Below are 26,315 nucleotides of genomic sequence, written 5' to 3'. Positions count from 1 at the left end.
TACAATAAAACCCCTTAATAAAAGACCACTACAGAAAACACTGGAAGCGTGAGCAGACAAAACACTTTATTAATATGACAATTAAACCACTTCCGCAAAAGTACTTGTGCAACCAATGCAATAACACTTCTGGCAGTAGGGAATAATACTACATATGATAGACAATCCATCAAGTAGTATTAGCAACTCTAACATTAATGAATAGTAACAGCCATACAGTAGAACACACATGGCTGAAACGTATCAAAGTAACATGAAGTAATTAGTGGTAATTATCTATTATTACCCAGCATGTGAAAACCCAGATAAAACTCTTGCAACTTCTATTTTGATGCACGCACAACATTCAGACATTCCTGTTAATGTTGACAGTAAAAACATGCGTCTTCTCCCTTCGGATGATCATAAGGCTCTGACCGGAGCTGAGCGGGTGCAGTGTCCGGGTGCGCATTTTCAAGCGCTCTGATTGGTTAGGAATGGCAGTGCTATGATGAGAGAGGGATAATGAAGGTAGGCTGAGCAGCCAAACTGACGGGACTGTGAGTGGAAGGTAAGTCGACAGGAAAGGAGCAGGACGGCCTTTACAGCCGTTGTGGCCATTTTATACTTGCCATTGTTTCGGTTGGTAACAGTTCTACAATACAGGGAGGGGTAATCCACATAATTAAAGAACACCATAGTATGTGGCAAAGTCTCAAATGGCACCCTATTCCCTATGGGCCCTGGCCAATAGTACACTAGAGAGAGAGAAAAGGGTGGCATTTGGGAAACAGCATGCATCTGTATTGGGTAGTCAGCTCACCATCTCATCAGCCAGGATTCCACTCAGCTTGTGTTGGTGCAGCAGGAGAAGCCACTTCAGCCCAATCAACTGGTAGGGTTTCAATTTTAACCTGCATGGCAACCAATCACGATGTAAGACATTTAGAGACAAACCAATCACAATACAATATATTTAGAGGCAAAAAACGAGACATCCAGTATCTGACAGACGTGTAGCATAACATTTATCTAATGATGCGATACATATTTGTTTAATGGGGTCAAAAAGGTTTATTCCTTTATTATTTCTAGACAATAAGTCATAGCAGATGTGGGGATAACTGTTTTCAGAATACATCCATTATACCATGGTAAATGGATGAATGAATTACCATGGCATTCACTTAGCATTTGGGATTTTTATGTTTGTTACCAGTGAGGATTTGTTCTCTTAATAAAGGGTCTATTGGGCGGTCCTTCAATACCTTTTATTTCCCCAGTCGGAATATAAAATAACTACATCAGATTATATCATCATATTTCTATCCGAACGGTTCCAAAAACGTTGCGTCCTGCCGAACGGCGCCTCCGGACATTTCACTTACTTTCTGTTGAGGATGGAGGGCTGGGTCACGGAGCCCATGCCCTTGTCGATGACCTGGTTGACTCCCTTCGCCATCTTGCCCGAGATGTTCTGGCACTTGGACATGAGACCCTGGACCACGGCTCTCTCCCTCAGCACCGCCCTGCAGCCCAGCAGCAGCTCCACAGACAGGCCTTTCTCCTTGTGAAACAGCTCCTTCTGAGAAACGGACACCCATTAAGAAGTGTGTCACCAACCGGTCATAATGCCTCATCTTTTTCATCTGACATAATATCAGTTACGCAATTGTATGGTTGCACAACGAAGCCCAAGCCGTGAATTAAAGATGAGGCTATGTCCTGGTCGTTGAGGACTACCATACAGTGGGCCAGCTGAATTCACACCACATTCAGATAACATCTTTCAGCTGCTGGTTCATGTGGTGGTGGAGGAGCCGGTTCAGGTTTAAAGTGCCTTGTGGCTCTTCAATTTACACCTGCATATCCAATGATCCTGCTTAGAGCTGTGTGGGAGTGACAACCCTTCATGTCCAATGACCCTTCCTGTTTAGAAGCGGAAGCCGAAACAGTAAGTAACCGTGATTTGCTCAGTTGAGAAATGGTCACCAGAATCAGAAGGTATGCTTCTGGACTGCTTTGCTAGCGCCGATTGGAATGTTTTGAGGCTCCGCCGATAACGTCGACGAGCAAACCACCACCACCTTCATTAGAAAAGGCATCGGCGGCGTTGTGCCCATGGTGAGGGTTCGCATATTCCCCAATCAAAAGCCCTGGATTAACAGAGGTTGGCGCTAAACTAAACAGGGCTACCGCACGCAGGGCTACCGCACGCAGGGCTACCGCACGCAGGGCTACCGCACGCAGGGCTACCGCACGCAGGGCTACCGCACGCAGGGCTACCGCAGACAACCCTGAGGCTACGGCTGAGGACAGGAACAAGTACAAGAAGAACCTTTATGACCTCTGCAGACTCATCAAACGAGCAATAAGACAATATAGGAATAAGGTGGAATCATACTACATAGGCTCCGACGCCCACCGCATGTGGCAGGGGCTACAGTCTGTTAAAGATTACAAAGGAAGACCCAGCCGTGATCTGCCCAACGATGCTGCTCTACCAGACAAACTCAATGCATTTTATGCACACTTTGAACACAACATCAAGCCGGGTGTGAGGGCTGTCACTGACCCAGAGGATTGGGTGAGCTCACTCTCTGAGGCTGACGTGAGAAAGGTCTTTAATCAGGTCAACACCCGCAAGGCCGCGGGCCCCGACGGTATCCCATGCACATTCTCAGAGCATGCGCAGAAAAGCTCGCTGTTATATTCACTGCAATTTTCAACCTCTCCTTGTCCCAGTCTGTATTCCCCACGTTTTAAACTGACCACCATCATTTCTGTTCCCAAGAACTCTAAGGCTTCATGACTCAATGACTACTGCCCTGTAGCACTCATTTCTGTAATCATGAAGTGCTTTGAGAGGCTGGTTATGGCACACATTAACTCCATCATCCCAGACACCCTAGACCCATTCCAATTTGCATACCGCCACAACAGATCACACAATCTCAATTGCTCTCCACTGCCCTCACCCACCTAGATAAGAGGAACACCTGAGAATGCTGTTCATTCAGTACAGCTCAGCGTTCAACACCATTATCCCCTCCAAGCTCGTCACCAAGCTTAGGACTCTGGATCTACAGCTGTACCATTCAGAGCATATTGACTGGCTGCATCACTGCTTGGTACGGCAATAGCACCGCCCTTGATCACATGGCACTACAAAGGGTTGTGCAGACAGCCCAGTACATTACTGTGGCCTGAGCTCCCTGCCATCCAGGACCTCTAGATCAGGTGTCAAAGACCCCAACCACCCAAGACATAGACCATTTTCTCTGCTGCCACACAGCAAGAGGTGCCAGTGCATCAAGTCTGACACCAACAGGCTCTTGAACAGCTTTTATCCTCAAGCAATACGACTGTTAAACAGCTAACAAAATGGCTGCACAGACCGAATTCACCTTGTATGTTCACTGACCTTTTATTTTAACATTTGCACCATCTCTACACACACACACAGGGCCCTACACACTCCATCTGATCACTCACACTTACATTTATACTGACTCCACTCACATACAAGCTAATGCTACTCTGTTTATCTACATACTGCCTAGTCTGTCACGCCCACGCCAGATACCATCACAGATGTCAGGGCCTTTATTTATAGAGCATCTCACGGTTTGAAGTACCGATAGGTTCCCCTTCTGTCCATGTAATGATATTCATTAGGTCCTAAAAGGCCATTTTATTACAATGTAACCAGAACCGTACACAATGCCCATCCACTGATAATTACCAACTTTCAGTTTCATTTAAGGACCAGGATGTTGACAGCTGTGCCATACAGATTTTCTATGTACCGATTCCATTGCAAAGGGTGTATGACTTGATATATAAAAACGACACAAGATTCAAGACTTCGTTGCTTTTAAACTAAAAACTAAAATTGTACAGAATTCTTGCCACAAACAAAATGTTGAATATTTGGGGCATAAAAATCATTGTAGCTCTGCAGATTTAGTTGTGAGGATACAGAATCATGACCATTTGTTCTGATATTGCCCTCAGGTAGCCTGTTTCTGGTCTCAGGATCAGGAATGGCTGAAAAAGCATAACATGAATCCAAAGTTAACTCTAGAAATAGAACTGTTGGGATATCTGGAGAGACCTGGTTAGTCAATTAAATAATACTCATACTCTTAGTAGAAGTATTTCTTCAACTCGCAAACGGTGGATTCTATTCGATTAGATATATTCAAATTGTATGTTAAACATCACAGCGTAGTTGAAATATATATTGTGCGTAGAAATCTGAAGAGGGTGGCCAGCAGAGATAGGTGGGATGGGCCGAGGGAAGCTGAGGGTTGGGATGTGGAACTGGAGACAAGTGGGAGTGGAGATGCTGGGCGGGGGATAGAATGACGGTCAAAGATTTAAAAAAAGAAAGTCAAAATAAACCCCCCCCAAAAAGTAAATTTGAATGACACCGAGGGACAACATTGTTACAGCGAATGCCTGTTTGCCTGAGGCTGACTCCGCACAGCTACACACACACATAAATAGTTCCACACATGCACTCCAACAGGTCCCTGGTCCGGGTCCTGGTTAGACTTAGTGGGAGATGTGTCGACGTGCCCTTGGGCGGGCTGCTTGACCCTGGTTGCTCCTGTGGGTCTCTCTGGATGGGAGTGTCTGCTAGATGACTAACGGAATGTAAATGTTGAGCGGCTTCACTGCAGGTAGATTGTATGTTAATAGTAAATAAAAATGAATAACCAACTTCTTGTGGCAGGCATTATAGAAAATGAATACAGGACTCAAACAATGTAAAGCACAATCCCACCCACGCGCTAATGAGCAGCCAGCTAATCTTTAGATTTCAAGTCTAGACAATTTGGGCTCCCGAGTGGCGCATCTGTCTAAGGCACTGAATTTCAGTGCAAGAGGTGTCATTACAGTCTCTGGTTCGAATCCAGGCTGTATCACATCAAGCCGTGATTGGGAGTCCCATAGGGTGGCGCACAATTGGCCCAGCGTCATCCAGGTTTGGCCGGGGTAGGCCATCATTGTAAATAAGACTTTGTTCTGAACTGACATGCCTAGTTAACTTATTCTGACAACTTTTTATTTATCTTTTGACTTTGTTGCGAGTGGCAGGGGCTTGGGCTCTGTGTGCGAGAGGGAAGGTCCACAGTGCACACAGCACAGAAGGAGAAGAGATAAGCCAGAAGGCTCATAAAAAATAAAAACTTAATTCTTGTGATAGAGATTTGGAACACCCCCCCCCCCCCACATCGAAAATACAAACGAGATCTTTAGCTTACAGCAGTGTTTCCCTGCTGTCGCTCACTTTGTGACTAACAGGCTCATGTCCTATGAATACATCGCTAGAAGATGCATATCATTCATTCTAGGGGGAGAGGGCTCAGCTGACTGGGTTTCTGACTAGAAAATTGTAAAAAAGAAGCCTTTTTAATTTAAGTGGAAAAAGTACCCAGCTGAAAGTGTGTGTAAAAGGCTATATAGCTGATGCTAGTGGAAAACACTGCTAGCCTATATTTCTCTGCTGCCAGCATGAGTGACATTGGCAGCAGCCAATGAGCTGGGGTTTCCATCATTCCACAACTAGTCACATGGTTTGTCATAGTAGGCCATTGGCTCAGAGAGACGGTAGAAACCTAATATGGCTAAGGAGGCCAGGCACGAGTCGTAGACTGAGTAGAACACACCTCCACCTAAAACCATAATCAGTGTACAAGGCAAAAAGAACAAGAGACACAAATGGAAGAAAATGCCCCTGAGTACAGTTGGAGGGAGCATTGAGGCTCAGTGACACAAGAGCATGCAGATAGGTGGGGTGGTGGGTAATCTCTTACCAGGTTGTGCCAAAAAGCAAAAGGCCGTAGCGCCACGATCTTCTTGGCCTTCTTCACCGAACAGCCGGCGATGAGGGACAGCTCATCCAGCGAGGCCTCCTGGAAGAAGAGCAGGATCTGTCCTTGGAGAGTGGATGTGCCCTCGTCTTCCGCCCCAGAGTCCAGCTCCTCATCCTCGCCCTCAAACTCGCTGCTGGCCGACTCCTCGTCCTCGCCCTCCGAGCTGCTGGCCCTCTCGTCAGAGGTGTGAGCCTTCCTCTTCCTCTCCACTGCCTCCTTTTTAGCCAAGCTGGTCCCGTTGGACATATTCAGGCTCAGCGAATTTGAACAGGAGGAGGTAGGTTTAGATTCAGGTGCAAATTTCTTGAACATCCATTTCAGATCAGAAGCTTTGCTTGGCTTGGCTTCCTCCATGCCGTCCTTGGACTCTCTGCTCGGCTTGGCGTCGCTCTTGGCTTTGGGTTCCTTTTGCTTGACTTCTTGGGAGCTGGAGTATTCCTCTTCAGAAGAAGAAATCAGTAAAAAGGGCACGTTGATAAATATAATGAGTACAGTAGTAACAAACACACTAGATGGTAAGAATAGGTGAAACAGTCACATGACTGTAGCAACACTATCAGTGATGTTTCAACTGGATGAGGACAGTGCCATGATCACCTGGGTCAGAGAACATGCGAAGGACCTCCAAGGCGTCGGCCACGTTCCACTCATGTTCCTGGAGCACATCCCTGAGTTCCTGTAGGATGTGACAGAGGGGTAGAAGAGGTCACTTGTCACACTCCAGTCACCTCTTAAAAAAGAAAATCACCCGATTTACTTACCGTAAATTCCGGACTTTAAGCCGCAACTTTTTTCCCAGCTTTGAACCTCGTGGCTTCAACAATGATGCGGCTAATATATGGATTTTTCCCGCTTTCAAATTTTTTTTATACAAAAAAAACACATTCTGTGATGTGCTCAGTTTTTTGGCGGCATGAAGCTTTCATTAGACCAATGAAATTGCCGAATGGGTTAAGGTCAAACAACTTTTTTGTTTACTGTTTAGATTAAATTGAGCGCTCTCAAACTTCCCATCATTCTGATTACGGTAGTAATTTTGTCACCCTCATCATGGCAAAGACGCGGAGAAATGCATATGATGCAGCTTTCAAGTTGAAGGCGATTGATCTGGCTGTTGTAAAAGGAAATAGAGCTGCTGCACGGGAGCTTGGTCTTAATGAGTCGATGATAAGACGTTGGAAACAGCAGCGTGAGGAATTGACTCAGTGCAAAAAGACAACTAAAGCTTACTGCTAATTTTGTATTTTTTGTTACAAGCCGTGTTTCGTTAAAGCCTATTTATTTTTGTTACAAGCCGTGTTTCGTTAAAGCCTGTGTAAAGTTCATTTGTTTCAATGTACCGGTAGGCACCTGCGGCTTATAGACATGTGCGGCATATTTATGTTCAAAATAAAAAAAATGTTTTTAATTCAGTGGGTGCGGCTTATATTCCGGTGCGCTTAATAGTCCGGAAATTACGGTAAATAGAAAATTGACTCTTTCCTCTTTTGTTCTTTATTTCTTCTCTATTGTTTCCGCAAGCGAGGGAGGAGGATGATGACAGAGGCCACTGTCAGACCAACTCTTTAAAAATGGCCTATTCCTGGAAGTTTGCAGTGAGTCTAAGAAAGATTCTCTCACCACCTGGTGTGTTATGATCATGACTCGAGGTGTGCGTGGTTGCTGTGGCAACGGCTGACCATAGAATTACATCACAGGAGATTGGTGGCACCTTAATTGGAGAGGACGAGCTAATGGAAATGGCTGGAGCAGAATAAGTGGAATGGTATCAAATACATCAGACACATTGGGGCGTTTCTCTATATGAATACTACCGTGATCAACACTCACGCTCCAAGTACATTCTCAGAAGACCTTCGAGTACGTTCTTGTGAGGAGAACACATTAAACATCACATTTGAGAAGCACTGGCCTCCCCCTACTGTAATACCTCACTCTGCACCTCCCCATTCACTGACCCGTCTTCCAGCCAGGACAATGGCAATAGAGACCAAACAAGATATACACAAAGCAAACGTTTTACTTCAAAACTATCAGCTAGCTATATGTGAATCTTAATAATGTACCTAACCAGATAGGATAACAGGCAAAAAATGATCTAAAACCAATGTTATCCAAGGTAGATGTCAATTCTTCATGGATAGCTAGATAATTATTTGTGGCCATCTGGCTAGCTAACAGTACTAGCTAGCCAGTTAGCTCTATTAACTTACTACGGGCTTGCTACGTACTTTGTAGGCAGGTAACCATGCCAAAATTAACACATCAAGATAAAATATTGTAGTCAGGCAACATATGAGCTGTGAATAGGCAACATTTCATTCCGAAGTTGGAGTGAATTTTCTCTCGATTCAGCTCAAACAATGGCCGCCATTCATTGAGAAAATTGTTTAATAAAATTACATGGTTGAGTCATTTCTTTGCATACTTTCCGTTGAAGTTTGCATTGATGCATGCTTCAAAATATGTACAAACTGAGTACACAATCAAGTAGTGCCCGCCCTGCCCCGTTTCGCATACTTTGATTTAGCCGACCCTCCAATTTGAGTGCTCGGAGCATGGTAGTATGCATTTTGAGAAACACCCATGGTTTCCATGTGTTTGATGCCACTCCAGTCTCTCCATTCAGGCCATTATTATGAGCCGTCCTCCCCTCAGCAGCCTCCTGTGATACATCTAGAACTGATACGTACAGAAGGTGATTTGTAGGATTTCTGTGTGGCTAACACTCTCACTCACTTCCTTATCCTGGTCAGGGAACTTCCTCTGCAGTTTCCTAACCATGGCCTCCTGTCTTTCCCAGCTGGGCTCTGCGCCCTCCTCTTCAGAGTCTTCAGAGTCTTCAGCCTGGTGAATCAGACAGCGTGTATTCATTAGTATACACTGTAGCAAAACATTTTGCACAAAAAAAAGTGAATAGTGAATACACCCACAGTGAAGGTTAGGCCCCCCCACCGGCCTCACCAGAGACGGTCTACCCACCTCGCCAGAGACCTTCCACCCCCCCCCCCCGCCTCGCCAGAGACCTTCCACCCCCCCGCCTCGCCAGAGACCTTCCACCCACCCCCCCGCCTCGCCAGAGACCTTCCACCCACCCCCCCGCCTCGCCAGAGACCTTCCACCCCCCCGCCTCAGACCTTCCACCCCCCCGCCTCGCCAGAGACCTTCCACCACCCCCCGCCAGAGACCTTCTACCCCCCGCCTCGCCAGAGACCTTCCACCCCCCGCCTCACCAGAGACCTTCCACCCCCCGCCTCGCCAGAGACCTTCCACCCCCGCCTCGCCAGAGACCTTCCACCCCCCCGCCTCGCCAGAGACCTTCCACCCCCCCGCCAGAGACCTTCTACTCCCCGCCTCGCCTCAGACCTACCCCCCCCGCCTCAACAGAGACGGTCTACCCACCATCTTACCAGAGACGTTCTATCCCACCCCGTCTTACCAGAGACGGTCTAACCCTCCGCCTCACCAGAGACGGTCTACCCCACCCCCGTCTTACCAGAGACGGTCTCCTCCTCTTGCTGGGCTGCTGGACCACATCTTTGTCTCGGCAACTGCTGGATCCGTCCGGTTTCCTCTTCCGCATTGAGTCTGGACAACCAATTGAGACAATGTGTGAGGAGAAACATGCCTATATTTTTCATGTTTTAGCAATGAGGTCCAGGCTATGTCATGAGCGTAAGAAGAGATGTCATAAACATAGAAAACACTGGTCAAGCTGGCCATGTTTGGTGGTATAGTAGGGGACAGGCCGCAACCTGCTGTCTATGGTAGTAGTAAATGAAACAGATACCTTTGTCACCAAACATCATCAGGCATGAGGCTACGGCACCATCTAAAGTGCTTGTGCTTTCAATCACCTGAAAACAAAGCAAAATTCAATATATAAGCGATGTGAATCCAGACAATGAGCAGCAGCCGTCTTTAAGAGACTATACAATAGTTTGTGACAGAAAAGTGGTTAACATGAAAATACCTCCAGCAACTCCTTCCTGTTTCTTTTAGGGAAGATTTCCTGCAGTTTGTCCAGTCTCTCTTCCAGCTCCTTATCAACTTGGTCTTCCTTATCATATGGCTCAGTCATCTCTCTTACCTGTACCTTCACTTGTTTCTTTACTGGTTCCCTGAAAGAGAAAGAACTACAAGATTAGACTGGCATGTTAAGCAACACTTAATGGAATTAGTTATAACGTTACCTTGACGCAAGTCATGGGGGGAATTTTATTTTACCTTTATTTAACCAGGTAGGCAAGTTGAAAACAAGTTCTCATTTACAATTGCGACCTGGCCAAGATAAAGCAAGAAAAATAGGCTAGGCCTAGATATCTCATTTCAATGCGGCTGTACTTACTTCACCACTTTCGTTAATTTATCCCTCCTCGAATCACTTGCCAAATCGTCAGAATCACTGATGACATCTTCAAACACTACTCCTCGCCCAGGTTTTCCAAGGTTGGCTATAGGCGTTGTTCCTCGTGCTGTATGGGCCATAGAAATATGGGCAAAGACAGTTTAGCAATCAGATGTAATTAAAGCGAGGGCACATACTATAGTTATGCGATTGTTTCCAGCTACCAGTTCGCCACCCAAAACACAATTTGGTTGACCAACCAACTAGCTTTCTATTTAGCTAGCTAACGTTAGTGTTAGCTGTCGCCCAGAGAAAGTGACTGATAAAGCTAGCTAACGTTAGCAAGCGACTATGGTATAGCTAAATGTCAACAGTACAGTGTCAGCAAATATTATGATTAGGGTTAGCTAGTTAAGCCAAATATGTAAAGTGTAGGTCCTGCTCTTGCCGGTGAACGACAGTTACATATATCAGGTTATAAGCCATTAAGCGATGTGGCAGCTAGCGGTCTAGCTAGCTACATAATGGCTGACTACTGTTAGCTTAGCTAGTTAGCAAGCAAATCATACCTGGTTTATTCTCCTTTTCTGACTCTGGACTTACGGAACCGCTGTATTCGTCCTGGTTTGACGTTGCTTTATTCTTGTCAAAACGAAACCGGTCCAAATTAAATAAACTCATTTTCAAAAGACAAGTATTAAAACGTTACACAGCTAGCTAGCAAGCAATAGAGGTGAGCTCTTTGTCTCCGTACAAAAGATTCCTTATTCTGGCTATGGAAAACTGGCTACGATTAACCAATGAATTGGTGCCAATAACGCTATAGTCGCTAACAAGCTAGCCACGAAACGTTCCACCTTTGAAAGCGGGACTCTCAACAGTTTCAAGCTGTCAGTACTCAAACTATCCAACGACAAACTCATCAATCATACAAACCAACATACGTTCATTATTTTAGATATATGGCTAGCTAAACGTTAACACTAACTATAAAAAATCTTATACAATGAGAAAAACCTATTTATTTTCCCGCGAACTCATTCTGCCTCGAAAGACTATAACGACGGTTTCGATTGGATAAGATTTCTCAACCGCAAGAGCAATGGACCAATAGCAAAACCGCACACTAAAGCAGAGACCGACCGGCTTTCCACATCCGGCACCAATATGTAACCATATACATTTTGTAACGTAAACTAACATGCAGCTTGTTACATTTTAACGAATACGTTTGTGTAGCCAGTAACTTTGTATATATTTGATGTATTCCAGCACAACAGAAATTAATTGCAGATAGTCAAACGTTTTTCATGATTATGGTATTCTGCCATGGTTATTTCAATATTTGCTCATTTCAGTAATGTTTCAATCTGATCCATATTGCTCATTACATAATAAGAAATTCATTATATTATTGTAACAGGATAAAATGATCAAATAAGATTATCGATTAAATAAACAATGATCTTTGCAGACCAGCCGGTAAGGTTTGAAGCTGTGGTTAGAGGTGTATGCGATACGAATGTCCACTAGGTGACACACTATAACAGAGCTGCTGTTTCATCCACGTCATACATGTAGTGTCCACAGGGGGGCAACATACAAATACTCTTGCCTGGGGCTGGGACTGGAGCTGGGTAGTGAGTAGGGACTGGAGCTGGGTAGTGAGTAGGGGATGGAGCTGGGTAGTGAGTAGGGGATGGAGCTGGGTAGTGAGTAGGGGCTGGAGCTGGGTAGTGAGTAGGAGATGGAGCTGGGTAGTGAGTAGGGGATGGAGCTGGGTAGTGAGTAGGGGATGGAGCTGGGTAGTGAGTAGGGGCTGTGGTTGGAGCTGGGTTGTGAGTAGGGGATGGAGCTGGGTAGTAAGTAGGGGATGTGGTTGGAGCTGGGTAGTGAGTAGGGGATGGAGCTGGGTAGTGAGTAGGGACTATGGATGGAGCTGGGTAGTGAGTAGGGACTGGAGCTGGGTAGTGAGTAGGGGATGGAGCTGGGTAGTGAGTAGGGGATGGAGCTGGGTAGTGAGTAGGGGCTGGAGCTGGGTAGTGAGTAGGAGATGGAGCTGGGTAGTGAGTAGGGGATGGAGCTGGGTAGTGAGTAGGGGATGGAGCTGGGTAGTGAGTAGGGGCTGTGGTTGGAGCTGGGTTGTGAGTAGGGGATGGAGCTGGGTAGTAAGTAGGGGATGTGGTTGGAGCTGGGTAGTGAGTAGGGGATGGAGCTGGGTAGTGAGTAGGGACTATGGATGGAGCTGGGTGGTGAGTAGGGGCTGGGGATGGAGCTTGGTAGTGAGTAGGGGATGGAGCTTGGTAGTGAGTAGGGGATGGAGCTGGGTAGTGAGTAGGGGCTGGAGCTGGGTAGTGAGTAGGGGCTATGGATGGAGCTGGGTAGTGAGTAGGGGATGGAGCTGGGTAGTGAGTAGGGATGGAGCTGGGTAGTGAGTAGGGGCTGGAGCTGGGTAGTGAGTAGGGGATGGAGCTGGGTAGTGAGTAGGGGATGGAGCTGGGTAGTGAGTAGGGGCTGGAGCTGGGTAGTGAGTAGGGGATGGAGCTGGGTAGTGAGTAGGGGATGGAGCTGGGTAGTGAGTAGGGGCTATGGATGGAGCTGGGTAGTGAGTAGGGGATGGAGCTGGGTAGTGAGTAGGGGATGGAGCTGGGTAGTGAGTAGGGGCTGGAGCTGGGTAGTGAGTAGGGGATGGAGCTGGCTAGTGAGTAGGGGCTATGGATGGAGCTGGGTAGTGAGTAGGGGATGGAGCTGGGTAGTGAGTAGGGGATGGAGCTGGGTAGTGAGTAGGGGCTATGGATGGAGCTGGGTAGTGAGTAGGGGGTGGAGCTGGGTAGTGAGTAGGGGCTGGAGCTGGGTAGTGAGTAGGGGCTGGAGCTGGGTAGTGAGTAGGGGGTGGAGCTGGGTCGTGAGTATAGGCTGGAGCTGGGTAGTGAGTAGGGGCTATGGATGGAGCTGGGTAGTGAGTAGGGGATGGAGCTGGGTAGTGAGTAGGGGGTGGAGCTGGGTCGTGAGTATAGGCTGGAGCTGGGTAGTGAGTAGGGGCTATGGATGGAGCTGGGTAGTGAGTAGGGGCTATGGATGGAGCTGGGTGGTGAGTAGGGGCTATGGATGGAGCTGGGTAGTGAGTAGGGGATGGAGCTGGGTAGTGAGTAGGGGATGGAGCTTGGTAGTGAGTAGGGTTCTATGGATGGAGCTGGGTAGTGAGTAGGGGATGGAGCTGGGTAGTGAGTAGGGGATGGAGCTGGGTAGTGAGTAGGGGGTGGAGCTGGGTAGTGAGTAGGGGCTGGAGCTGGAGCTGGGTAGTGAGTAGGGGCTATGGATGGAGCTGGGTAGTGAGTAGGGGCTATGGATGGAGCTGGGTAGTGAGTAGGGGCTGGAGCTGGGTAGTGAGTAGGGGCTATGGATGGAGCTTGGTAGTGAGTAGGGGATGGAGCTGGGTAGTGGGTAGGGGCTATGGATGGAGCTTGGTAGTGAGTAGGGGCTATGGATGGAGCTGGGTAGTGAGTAGGGGCTATGGATGCAGCTGGGTAGTGAGTAGGGGCTATGGATGGAGCTGGGTAGTGAGTAGGAGCTATGGATGGAGCTGGGTAGTGAGTAGGGGATGGAGCTGGGTAGTGAGTTGGGGCTGGAGCTGGGTAGTGAGTAGGGGCTGGAGCTGGAGTTCTCATGATATCCATTTGACAACTACAGGTGTAAACCACTCTTTTTAATATCATCAACGCTACTCACAAAACACTGCCCAATTTGTGTGAAAGTAGCCGACCAGATGCATTACAGCACAGCACGTCTAGACTATAGCTCTAAGGACCAAACTAATATCCATTCATCAACTTCCTTCTAGTAACTTGTCGGGAAAGCAACATTGGCATTGAGTTGAAATTAGGTGGTTTGAGCTGGCTGAACCTAAACACGTACTCATCTTACAGTACGAGACTCCCTGCTATATGGATGAAAATAAGTGAATTAATTCATGCTAAATCTAGAACATATTCCAGTGTCACTTTTCTTGGAATGAGTGATGTCACTGTGGAACAAACATGATCTTAAAACATACGTTTATTTAGGTTAACTTTCTTGTATACCTTTCATTGTATAATACTTGCATTATGTGCCCCTGCTCACCTGTATTCAATTAATTTGCTCTTCAAACTCTTAGACCTTAATGGGTTGAAGTGCTACCAATCCACCAACAATAGGAGAGAAAAAAAAACAATGTATGCATTGCTTTGCCACATACATTCATCACACTATTTAAACCAGGTTGATCGTGTTCATAGGTTCATAGGTTATAGGTTATACTGTACAGATGCAAATAAATACTAACCTGCTGTGATGGGCATGCAATGCTGTTTAAAATGCATTTACCCCTATAGCATAACGTTGACTGGATGCTTTACAGTGTACAGTCCTGGCTTGTGTCAGCACTGCAGCTCCGATCTGCCTCCCGCCACCCTGTCTCCTCTCCCCATCACTATGGAGACCCAATAACTTACACTACTGCCACGAAGACAATGGGCACACTGACATGGAGTCTGATCAGGGCCTTGACCCCACACAGCGGGAAGCCAAACCATGGCTCCTGGTCAAGGTTTCCTGCAGTCTCGGCTCGCACATGAACTTTTCGCACACCCAGTCTTTCACTCTCTCTCTCTCTGTCTGTGTGTGTGTTTACAATTTTTACTCAGTAACAGGACTCTTGTCTGGCTCTTAAAAAGAGATGAATGCCCCATTGCTACCACTGTCACCTCAAACTATACATGGGAAGCACAACAACCAGTTTACTTACGTGAGCTGGCAGCCGCTGTGTGTTTGCAGGTATGAATACTTTATGTATGCCCTTGGTTTTACCTTTGACCTTCTAGTCGCTGACGCTTTTCAGTAGAAACAGACAGTGGTGTGGGCCAGACATTAAGAGTAGTCAGGGGAGTCAGAATATAGGTGGTTGATGAAAATGAATATGAGGGTTTGGATTAGTGACTGGGTACATGATAAGACCCCATCTATAGATGATGTACACATGGACATGGGGTATCCCGTTGAGAGAGCACTTTTCAAGCTTGACCCGATATCCCAGTGGACTTGTCACTGTGTCTGTCTCTATCCGGTCGCCATGACATCCAACTTGGCCGAGACCCGACGGCGTCAGGCAGCACCTTATCTCTGTGGCAACACGTCTGGTATTTGACCCCCCCCTTCTGAAAATACATATCATCCCCTTCAACCTCCTTACTTGATATGGGGAGGGGGGGTGGTTGGCTCGAGAGTTGTCACAGTGATGATGATATTCATGATTGGAACAATCATAATACTGATTATGGTAATGAGATGTGTCAGCATTTAATTTGCATCAACAGCTTTAGATATGTTCATCATGTGATGGATAAAGCACATAAATGTGAAGTAAACATACCTCTGTACTGGCTGAGAAACAATCCCTGTTATCATTTTGATGAAATACTGTATTTTTTATTTAGAGTTGTCATGTCAACATTTGAATACTGGTATGCTATGTGCAATTCACAGGAGGCTGCTGAGGGGAGAACGGCTCATAATAATGTGCGGAACGGAGCAAATGGAATTGTATCAAACACATGGAAATCATGTCTTTGTTGTATTTGATACCAATCCACCCATTCCGTTCCAGTCATTACCACGAGCCCATTCTCCCCAATTAATGTGCCACCAACCTCCTGTGGTGCAATTAATCATTGACTTGAAAGTGCCCCAAAACAAGTGTTTTATCAAAACAAAGTCAGTAGGATATGAATGAGTAGTATTAGAGGAGGGAAAACCCACCTATCAACAAGGACTGTGACTGTCTTGTGAATTTCACTCCATCTCTCTCTCTCTCGTTCTGTCTCCATAGCCAGTAGATGTGGGAAAGGGAGGTGGGCTTTCCGTCTCCCTCCGTGGCAGGCTAGGGTTGAACCCTGGCGAGTCCAGGTCCGGGGTGGCGCAGCCTGGAGACTTTAATTAAAATGGTAGGGTGGAAGTGGAGGGGGTACTGGGGTACTACTGGGGCACTACTGGGTGACTACTGGGGTACTACTGGGGCACTACTGGGTAACTACTGGGGTACTACTGGGGCACTACTGGGCCGTGCTGCTGCTCCAGTTTCAACTGTTCTGCCTGCGGCTATGGAACCCTGACCTGTTCACAGGACGTCCTTGTTGCACCCTCGACAACTACTATGATTATTATTATTTGACCATGCTGGTCATTTATGAACATTTTAACATCTTGACCATGTTTTGTTATGATATCCACCCTGCACAGCCAGAAGAGGACTGGCCACCCCTCATAGCCTGGTTCCTCTCTAGGTTTCTTCCTAGGTTTTTGGCTTTTCTAGGGAGTTTTTCCTAGGGAGTTTTTCCTAGCCACCGTGCTTCTTTCACATGCATTGCTTGCTGTTTGGGGTTTTAGGCTGGGTTTCTGTACAGCACTTTGAGATATCAGCTGATGTACGAAGGGCTATATAAATACATTTGATTTGATTTTGATTTAACTACTGGGCCACTGGCGTACTACTGGGGTACTACTGGGGTACTACTGGGCCACTGGCGTACTACTGGGGTACTGGGGTACTACTGGGTTACTACTGGGGTACTACTGGGCCACTGGCGTACTACTGGGGTACTACTGGGGTACTACTGGGGTACTACTGGGCCACTGGCGTACTACTGGGGTACTATTGGGGTACTACTGGGGTACTACTGGGCCACTGGCGTACTACTGGGTGACTACTGGGGTACTACTGGGGTACTACTGGGGTACTACTGGGGTACTATTGGGGCACTACTGGGGTACTACTGGGGTACTACTGGGCCACTGGTGTACTGCTGGGGTACTACTGGGGTACTACTGGGGCACTACTGGGCCACTGGGGTACTACTGGTGTACTACTGGGGTACTACTGGGGTACTACTGGGGTACTACTGGGGTACTACTGGGCCACTGGGGTACTACTGGGGTACTACTGTGGTACTACTGGAGTACTACTGGGCCACTGTGGTACTACTGGGGTACTACTGGGGTACTACCGGGGTACTACTGGGGCACTGGGGTACTACTGGGGTACTACTGGGGTACTACCGGGCTACTACTGGGCCACTGGGGTACTACTGGGGTACTACTGGGGTACTACTGGGGTACTACTGGGCCACTGGTGCAGCCAGCGAGAGGAGATGAAACCAACCCATCTCCAGGGTAAAGGCAGTGTGGGAAGAGAATGTGACGCTCCTCTCCGTGCCTCCTGTTGGTTGTCACCACTGCTACTAATACACAATGGGAATACCCAGGGGGAGAGGGGGGTGGAGTGGAGGTGGGTGGGTCTAATGGGGGGGGTTAGGGAAACATCTTACGCCTCGATCACACCGACAGCGCCATTGCGTTTTGGTACACCATGAAATTGTACCGTAGATGGTAGATACATGTGTTAATTATAGTTGCGTAGCTATGCAAAATTGTATGCAATGACGCCGTCGTTGTGACCAAAGCGTTAGGCTTATTACCATACTAACTGTAGTAATCATAACAAACATAGATATGCACACACTTATCTAGTAGATAGTCAATGTATGCCGGTACACCCTATATATAGCCTCGCTACTGTTGTTTTATTGTTGCTCCTTAATTATTTGTTACTTTTCTTATTTTTATTTTTTTATTTTTTACTTCAGTTTATTTGAGTAAATACTTTCTTAACACTTTTTTTTCTTAAAACTGCATTGTTGGTTAAGGGCTATGACAAATACTGCAAAGTGCACAGTGAAAACCTGCGATTGTTTATTAGTGCATTAGTGTAATTTTGCTTTAGTGTCTGTGATTGTTCAATCGTCTGTGATTGGGTATGGTCTGTGATTGGGTATGGTCTGTGATTTGGTCAGTTGTCTCTGATTGGGTACGGTCTTGAATGGACTGGTCTGTGATTGGGAATGGACTTGAATGGACTGCCAGGAGATATCACAACAGGTATAGACCTCACAGTGAAATGCTTACTTACAAGCCCTTAACCAACATAATACGCTTCCAGATTAAACTGTCACTATTATAACTACCACCCATATCTCAGAACTAACCTGTCACTATTATAACTACCACACATATCTCAGAACTAACCTATCACTATTATAACTACCACACATATCTCAGAACTAACCTATCACTATTATAACTACCACACATATCTCAGAACTAACCTATCACTATTATAACTTCCACACATATCTCAGAACTAACCTATCACTATTATAACTACCACCCATATCTCAGAACTAACCTGTCACTATTATAACTACCACACATATCTCAGAACTAACCTGTCACTATTATAACTACCACACATATCTCAGAACTAACCTATCACTATTATAACTTCCACACATATCTCAGAACTAACCTATCACTATTATAACTACCACACATATCTCAGAACTAACCTATCACAATTATAACTACCACACATATCTCAGAACTAACCTATCACTATTATAACTACCACACATATCTCATAACTAACCTATCACTATTATAACTACCACACATATCTCAGAACTAACTTATCACTATTATAACTACCACACATATCTCAGAACTAACCTATCACTATTATAACTACCACACATATCTCAGAACTAACCTATCACTATTATAACTACCACACATATCTCAGAACTAACCTATCACTATTATAACTTGATATACGGATAAGGTCCATGGAGCTAGAAAGGCAACATATGGACAATGTCAATGCTACATTCAGGCAGCCAGTAAAGAAATTCCCCTTTGCCACAGCTAATGCTAATACTACAGCCAACTCTGCAGTAGACAACCCCAATACATGCCGATATTGTGGCATTTCTCATGGACGAGGAAAAGAACACTGCCCAGCCTATGGAAAAATATGCAAATCCTGTGGTACAGCTAATCACTTCGCAAGGGTCTACATGAAAATCAAGAGAAAGGAGGGTAAAGTGCACTCCATTGAAACAAACACAGATGAAGGGAACAACAGCACAGAGGATGTATATGCTAGCGAGTGCATAGGGGCAGTGATGGCAAAAGGACAAAAGTGGTTTGTCAATCTGCTACTTAATAATAAACCACAGCAATGCCAGCTAGATTCAGGGGCCACATGTAACGTTATGAGCCTTAAAGATAAAAGGAGGTTCGCACACAGAGACAAATTCACACAGAGTAGCACCAAGCTGAAACTGTATTCAGGCCAGTTCATGACCTCTTTAGGCCTGTTTGTGACAGAGTGTGTTTTACGTGGCCAGAAACACACCCTTGAGTTTGAAATAGTTGAGGCTAGTCAACAGCCATTACTGTCAGGTTCTACATGCGAGCGCCTTGGGCTTATTAACTTCACCATCCCAGCTGATCTTAACATTATAGACAATGTCCAGGCTGGGCCCCTGAGCAAGGAGACACTCCTAACCAAGTACCATGATGTCTTCAACGCACCGGTTGAGTCAGTTCACGTCGAAATCCACTTTGAGTTGGACGCAGCAATCCGCCTGTCCAGTGTGCACCCCGCAATGTACCAGTGGCCATGAAAGCAGCTACAAAGGCTCAGCTTGACAAATACGAAGCAGATTGCCACATGATATCCGTCACCGAGCCTACAGACTGGATAAGTAATATGGTCATCGTCAAGAAACCAGACAAGCTACGGATATGCATTGATCCTAAACACCTCAACCGGGCTCTGCGACGCTCACATTACATTATGCCCACGTTGGAGGATGTTCTTTACAAGCTCACAAAGGCCAGAGTCTTCACGCTCGTGGACGCCAGAGATGCCTTCCTGCAGTGCAAGCTCGACGAGCCCAGCAGCTACATGACCACCTTTTGGACACCCTGGGGCAGGAAGAGGTGGTTGAAGCTCCCGTTTGGTGTCTCCGTGGCTCCAGAGGTGTATCAGCGGAAACAGCATGAGCTGTTGATGGGACTCAGTGGCGTGGAACCCATAGAAGATGACATCCTCGTAGTGGGCTGTGGGGACAGTGATGAGGAGGCAGAATGTGACCATGACGCCAAGCTGCTGGCCCTGATGGTCAGATGTAGACAGGTCAAGCTAAGGCTAAGCATAAAAAAGCTTCAGTTTAAAGTGCCAGAGGTTTGCTTTCATGGGCACATCTTGTCCTCCACCGGATTAAAGGCGGATCCTGAAAAAGTGAAGGCTGTCTTGGAAATGCCCCACCCATCTGACGTGAAGGGAGTGCAGCGCTTCGTCGGATTCGTCACCTACCTGGCCATGTTCCTACCGCGGCTCTCTGAAGTGTGTGAGCCACTAAGGAGGCTCATGGACAAGGACACCATCTGGCATTGGCTCCCAAAACATGACGCAGCGGTGAGGGAAATAAAACAACTGCTCACCCAGACACTTGTACTGCGATACTACGATGTGTCAAAACCTGTCACGATTCAGAGAGACTCAAGCCAGTATGGACTTGGCTGTTGCCTCATGCAGGAGGGCCAGCCTGTGGCATTCGCCTCTAGGGCACTCACCCCAACAGAGCAGAACTATGCCCAGATAGAGAAGGAGTGCCTCAGCATTGTGTTTGCATGCCAACGCTTCCACCACTACCTGTACGGGCGCGACAATATTACTGCAGAAACAGATCACAAGCCCCTTATTGCTATATTCAGCAAGCCTCTCCTGAATGCTCCGAAACAACTGCAGAGCATGCTACGGGCCCTACAAAACTACAACCTCAAGGTGGTGTATAAGCCAGGGCCAGAGATGTATGTGAGTGACACGCTCAGCAGGGCTACTGCATCAGACACTCACACACGCTCCATGCATGAACGACACGCAGTGTGCAGCTTACAAACAGAGCAAGTGGATGTTGAACACATCAACCAGGCTGACTACCTCAATGTCACGGACCAGCGCCTTATACAAATCAGACAGCACACAGACAGGGACGAGCAACTCCAGGCATTGAGGTCTGTGATTCTGATGGGCTGGCCCGACTGCAAGGAAGAAACTGCTTTAGCAATCAGAGATTATTGGCCAGTCAAAGAGGAGCTCAGTGTTCAAAACGGAGTAATATTCAAGGGTCAGAGAGTCGTTATTCCCCGGTCTCTGCGCCTTGAGATGTTGACGCACGTGCACTCAAGTCACATAGGAGGTGAGGCCTGTTACAGACAAGCACGTGACACACTGTATTGGCAGGAATGCAGAGTGAAATCAAAGACTATGTCAGTAAATGCACAATCTGCAATGAATATGCCATTGAGCAACAGAGAGAGACGATGATGTCCCACGAGCTACCGATGCCCCCCTGGCAGATAGTAAGTCTAGATCTCTTCCAGTACAGTGGCAAAGACTTTCTGCTGGTAGTCGATCATTACTCAGACTTCTGGGAGATTGACCTCCTCCCCGACCTCTCAGCAGAGACAACGATCAAACGTTGCAAGGCTCAGTTTGCCCGCTATGGCCAGCCAGATAGGGTAATTTCAGACAATGGACCCCAATTCTCCGGAGTTGAGTTCCGAAAATTTGCTGCAGAATGGGAATTCGAGCACGTCACTTCATCACCACGACACCCAAAAGCTAATGGGAAGGCGGAGTCCGCAGTCAAAATCGCAAAGAACCTCTGCAAAAAAGCTCAGCAAAAAACCTCTGCGAGAGGGCAAAGATGTCTGGAAAGCAATCCTGCAGTGGCGCAATACCCCGACAGAAGGCATGGATAGCAGCCCGGCCCAGCGCCTCATGGCACGGCACTTAAAAGCAGCTCTGCCAGTAGCCAGCACTCTCCTGGAGCAATGTGTGGTGACAGACGTGCTGGTGAAGCTACGTCACAGAAGACAGGTCTCCAAGTTCATCTATGACAAATCAGCAAAAGACTTACCTGAGCTCAGGGTGGGTGAAATGGTGCGGATGAAGCCACTACCAGGGGACCGGACGGGCCTCTGGAGACTCGGATCCTGTGTACAGAAAGTGGCACCACGCTCCTACTTGGTCGAAGTGAATGGATCACTGTACCGTCATAACAGGGTTGACCTTTGGATTGCTGAGCCAGAACCCTGATGGTCAAAGGGGTCGCATGACAAAAGACAGAACCCCAGCAAGTCACATGGGGCCTGAGGCACTGGGCGAAGAGCCAGGGGATCACAGGTCGGCCGCTCCCTCGCCCATCAATACTCCCCTTAGACAGTCAGGTGACACGCCTGTGCGGGAACCCGCAGTCCTCGCAGACAAGCCCTGTCATTTCATGCTGTGGGCGTCTGTCCCAGCCACCAAAAATACTTAATCTGTAGGTTTCCCATTAGGGATTGTTGACAGACAGAAATAAAAGTGAAGAGAGTATCAAAATGTGTTAAGTTGTTACCTGAAAAAAAAAAGAAAACTAAACTGTTCATGTTGGAAATTATTACTAGGTTTGTTTTGTTAGTGAATTGACAGCTCCTGTCCTATTTTATAAAAGGAGAGATGTTATGGGTGTAAGATGGCACAGTGATGCCATCTGTTGGTAAATGTTAATTACTGCAACTCCAGTGTTTTTACCGGTGTGCTTGAAATACCCGGATGTATTGCAATATAGTGAACAAGACTGGTTACTCGCATCAATGTCTCTGTCTCGTCATTTAACATTCAAACAACTGCCTCATTGCCTGCATCCGTAATGGGTCTGCGACCAAACGACCACCCCTCATCACTGTCAAACGCTCCCTAAAATACTTCTGCGAACAGGCCTTTCTAATCGACCTGGCCGGGGTATCCTGGAATGATATAGACCTCATCCCGTCAGTAGATGATGCCTGGCTATTCTTTGAAAGTGCCTTCCTCACCATCTTAAATAAGCATGCTCCATTCAAAAAATGTAATACTAGGAATAAATATAGTCCTTGGTTCACTCCAGACCTGTCTGCCCTTGACCAGCACAAAAACATCCTGTGGCGTTCTGCATTAGCATCGAATAACCCCCGTGATATGCAACTTTTCAGGGAAGTTAGGAACAAATATACACAGGCAGTTAGGAAAGCTAAGGCTAGCTTTTTCAAACAGAAATTTGCATCCTGTAGTACTAACTCAAAAAAGTTCTGGGACACTGTAAAGTCCATGGAGAATAAGAGCACCTCCTCCCAGCTGCCCACTGCTCTGAGGCTAGGAAACACTGTTACCACTGATAAATCCACTATAATTGAGAATTTCAATAAGCATTTCTCTACGGCTGGCCATGCTTTCCACCTGGCTACCCCTACCCCGGTCAACTGCCCGGCACCCTCCACAGCAACCCGCCAAAGCCCCCACCATTTCTCCTTCACCCAAATCCAGATAGCTGATGTTCTGAAAGAGCTGCAAAATCTGGACCCCTACAAATCAGCCGGGCTAGACAATCTGGACCCTCTCTTTCTAAAATGATCTGCAAAAATTGTTGCAACCCCTATTACTAGCCTGTTCAACCTCTCTTTCATATCGTCTGAGATTCCCAAAGATTGGAAAACTGCCGTGATCATCCCCCTCTTCAAAGGGGGTGACACTAGACCAAAACTGCTACAGACCTATATCTATCCTACCCTGTCTTTCTAAGGTCTTCGAAAGCCAAGTTAACAAACAGATTACCGACCTTTTCGAATCCCACCGTACCTTCTCCGCTATGCAATCTGGTTTCAGAGCTGGTCATGGGTGCACCTCAGCCACGCTCAAGGTCCTAAACGACATCATAACCGCCATCGATAAGAGACATTACTGTGCAGCCGTATTCATCGACCTGGCCAAGGCTTTCGACTCTGTCAATCACCACATTCTTTTTGGCAGACTCGACAGCCTTGGTTTCTCAAATGATTGCCTCGTCTGGTTTACCAACTACTTCTCTGATAGAGTTCAGTGTGCCAAATCGGAGGGCCTGTTGTCCGGACCTCTGGCAGTCTCTATGGGGGTGCCACAGGGTTCAATTCTCAGGCAGACTCTCTTCTCTGTATACATCAATGATGTCGCTCTTGCTGCTGGTGATTCTCTGATCCACCTCTACGCAGACGACACCATTCTGTATACTTCTGGCCCCTCTTTGGACACTGTGTTAACTAACCTCCAGACGCGCTTCAATGCCATACAACTCTCCTTCCGTGGCCTCCAACTGCTCTTAAACACAAGTAAAACTAAATGCATGCTATTCAATTGATCACTGCATGCACCTGCTCGCCCGTCCAGCATCACTACTCTGGACTGCTCTGACTTAGAATACGTGGACAACTACAAATACCTGGGTGTCTGGTTAGACTCTAAACTCTCCTTCCAGACTCACATTAAGCATCTCCAATCCAAAATTAAATCTAGAATCGGCTTCCTATATCGCAACAAAGCATCCTTCACTCATGCTGCCAAACATACCCTCGGAAAACTGACCATCCTACTGATCCTCGACTTCGGTGATGTCATCTATAAAATAGCCTCCAACACTCTACTCAACAAATTGGATGCAGTCTATGACAGTGCCATCCGTTTTGTCACCAAAGCCCCATACACTACCCACCATTGCGACCTGTACGCTCTCGTTGGTTGGCCCTCGCTTCATACTCATTGCCAAACCCACTGGCTACAGGTTATCTACAAGTGTCTGTTAGGTAAAGCCCCGCCTTATCTCAGCTCACTGGTCACCATAGCAGCACCCACTCGTAGCACGCGCTCCAGCAGGTATATCTCACTGGTCACCCCCAAAGCCAATTCCTCCTTTGGTCGTCTTTCCTTCCAGTTCTCTGCTGCCAATGACTGGAACGAACTGCAAAAATCTCTGAAGCTGGAGACTCATATCTCCCTCACTAGCTTTAAGCACCAGCTGTCAGAGCAGCTCACAGATCGCTGCACCTGTACATAGCCCATCTGTAAACAGCCCATCTATCTACCTACCTCATCCCCATACTGTATTTATTTATTTATCTTGCTCCTTTGCACCCCAGTATCTCTATTTGCACATTCATCTTCTGCACATCTACCATTCCAGTGTTTAATTTCTATGTTGTAATTACTTCGCCACCATGGTCTATTTATTGCCTTAACTCCCTTATCTTACCTCATTTGCACTCACTGTATATAGAGTTTTTGTTTTCTTTTGTTCTACTGTATTATTGACTGTATGTTTTGTTTATTCCATGTGTAACTCTGTGTTGTTGTATGTGTCGAATTGCTATGCTTTATCTTGGCCAGGTCGCAGTTGCAAATGAGAACTTGTTCTCAACTAGCCTACCTGGTTAAATAAAGGTGAAATATGTATATAGTTTTTTAAAATCTCACTGGAATAAAGACCTCCTCCATTCCTGTCATTATTGAAAGAGATTGTGATATCTCACATCTCAAAATAGGGCTACTTTTGTTAGAACCCTCACTTCCAAGGCAGTTAAAGTCAATGAACTAATCACTGATCATAATCTTGATGTGATTGGCCTGACTGAAACATGGCTTAAGCCTGATGAATTTACTGTGTTAAATGAGGCCTCTCCTCCTGGTTACACTAGTGACCATATCCCCTGCGCATCCTGCAAAGGCGGAGGTGTTGCTAACATTTACGATAGCAAATTTCAATTTACAAAAAAAATACAGCATTTTCATCTTTTGAGCTTCTAGTCATGAAATCTACTCAATCACGTTTTATAGCTACTGTTTACAGGCCTCCTGGGCCGTATACAGCGTTCCTCACTGAGTTCCCTGAATTCCTATTGGACTTTGTAGTCATAGCAGATAAAATTCAAATTTTTGATGACTTTAATATCTACATGGAAAAGTCCACAGATCCACTCCAAGAGGGTTTCGGAGCCATCATCGACTCTGGGTTTTGTCCAACATGTCTCTGGACCTACTCACTGCCACCGTCATACCCTGGACCTAGTTTTGTCTTCTGGAATAAATATTGTGGATCTTAATGTTTTTCCTCATAATCCCGGACTATCGGACCACCATTTTATTACGTTTGCAATCGCAACAAATAATCTGTAAAGGACCCCAACCAAAGATCATCAAAAGCCATGCTATAAATTCTCGGACAACCCAAAGATTCCTAGATGCCCTTCCAGACTCCCTCCACCTACCCAAGGATGTCAGAGTACAAAAATCTGTTAACCACCTAACTGAGGAACTAAATTTAACCTTGTGTAAT

At 46.5% G+C, this 26,315-nt stretch overlaps 1 protein-coding gene across 4 annotated transcripts in view; it reads right to left on the bottom strand.

Moving 5' to 3' along the window:
• LOC106585835 (SWI/SNF-related matrix-associated actin-dependent regulator of chromatin subfamily A containing DEAD/H box 1A) overlaps positions 1 to 11,284 on the bottom strand; it is a 28,315-nt gene extending 17,031 nt beyond the window's left edge. The window contains exons 1-10 of one of the 4 annotated variants that reach the window (XM_014172506.2): positions 10,782 to 11,284; positions 10,213 to 10,339; positions 9,838 to 9,985; positions 9,655 to 9,721; positions 9,361 to 9,452; positions 8,604 to 8,711; positions 6,462 to 6,540; positions 5,805 to 6,304; positions 1,368 to 1,564; positions 803 to 893 (exon numbers count right to left, since the gene is read on the bottom strand). In XM_014172506.2, coding sequence (XP_014027981.2) covers positions 803 to 893; positions 1,368 to 1,564; positions 5,805 to 6,304; positions 6,462 to 6,540; positions 8,604 to 8,711; positions 9,361 to 9,452; positions 9,655 to 9,721; positions 9,838 to 9,985; positions 10,213 to 10,339; positions 10,782 to 10,893 — 1,521 coding nt within the window. In that variant the 5' untranslated portion in view covers positions 10,894 to 11,284. Of the gene's footprint in view, positions 1 to 802; positions 894 to 1,367; positions 1,565 to 5,804; positions 6,305 to 6,461; positions 6,541 to 8,603; positions 8,712 to 8,828; positions 8,834 to 9,360; positions 9,455 to 9,651; positions 9,722 to 9,837; positions 9,986 to 10,212; positions 10,340 to 10,781 lie in introns of those variants that run through there. The other 3 variants (XM_014172507.2, XM_045706663.1, XM_045706664.1) reach the window with 3 other exon arrangements.
• Between the last annotated feature and the right edge of the window lie 15,031 nt (positions 11,285 to 26,315).

Source organism: Salmo salar, chromosome ssa24 (genome assembly GCF_905237065.1).
Source record: "Salmo salar chromosome ssa24, Ssal_v3.1, whole genome shotgun sequence".
NCBI classification, from domain to species: Eukaryota; Metazoa; Chordata; class Actinopteri; order Salmoniformes; family Salmonidae; genus Salmo; species Salmo salar.
The sequence above is the reverse complement of the archived record's forward strand: the minus strand, read 5'-3'. Positions and strand labels throughout refer to the sequence as shown.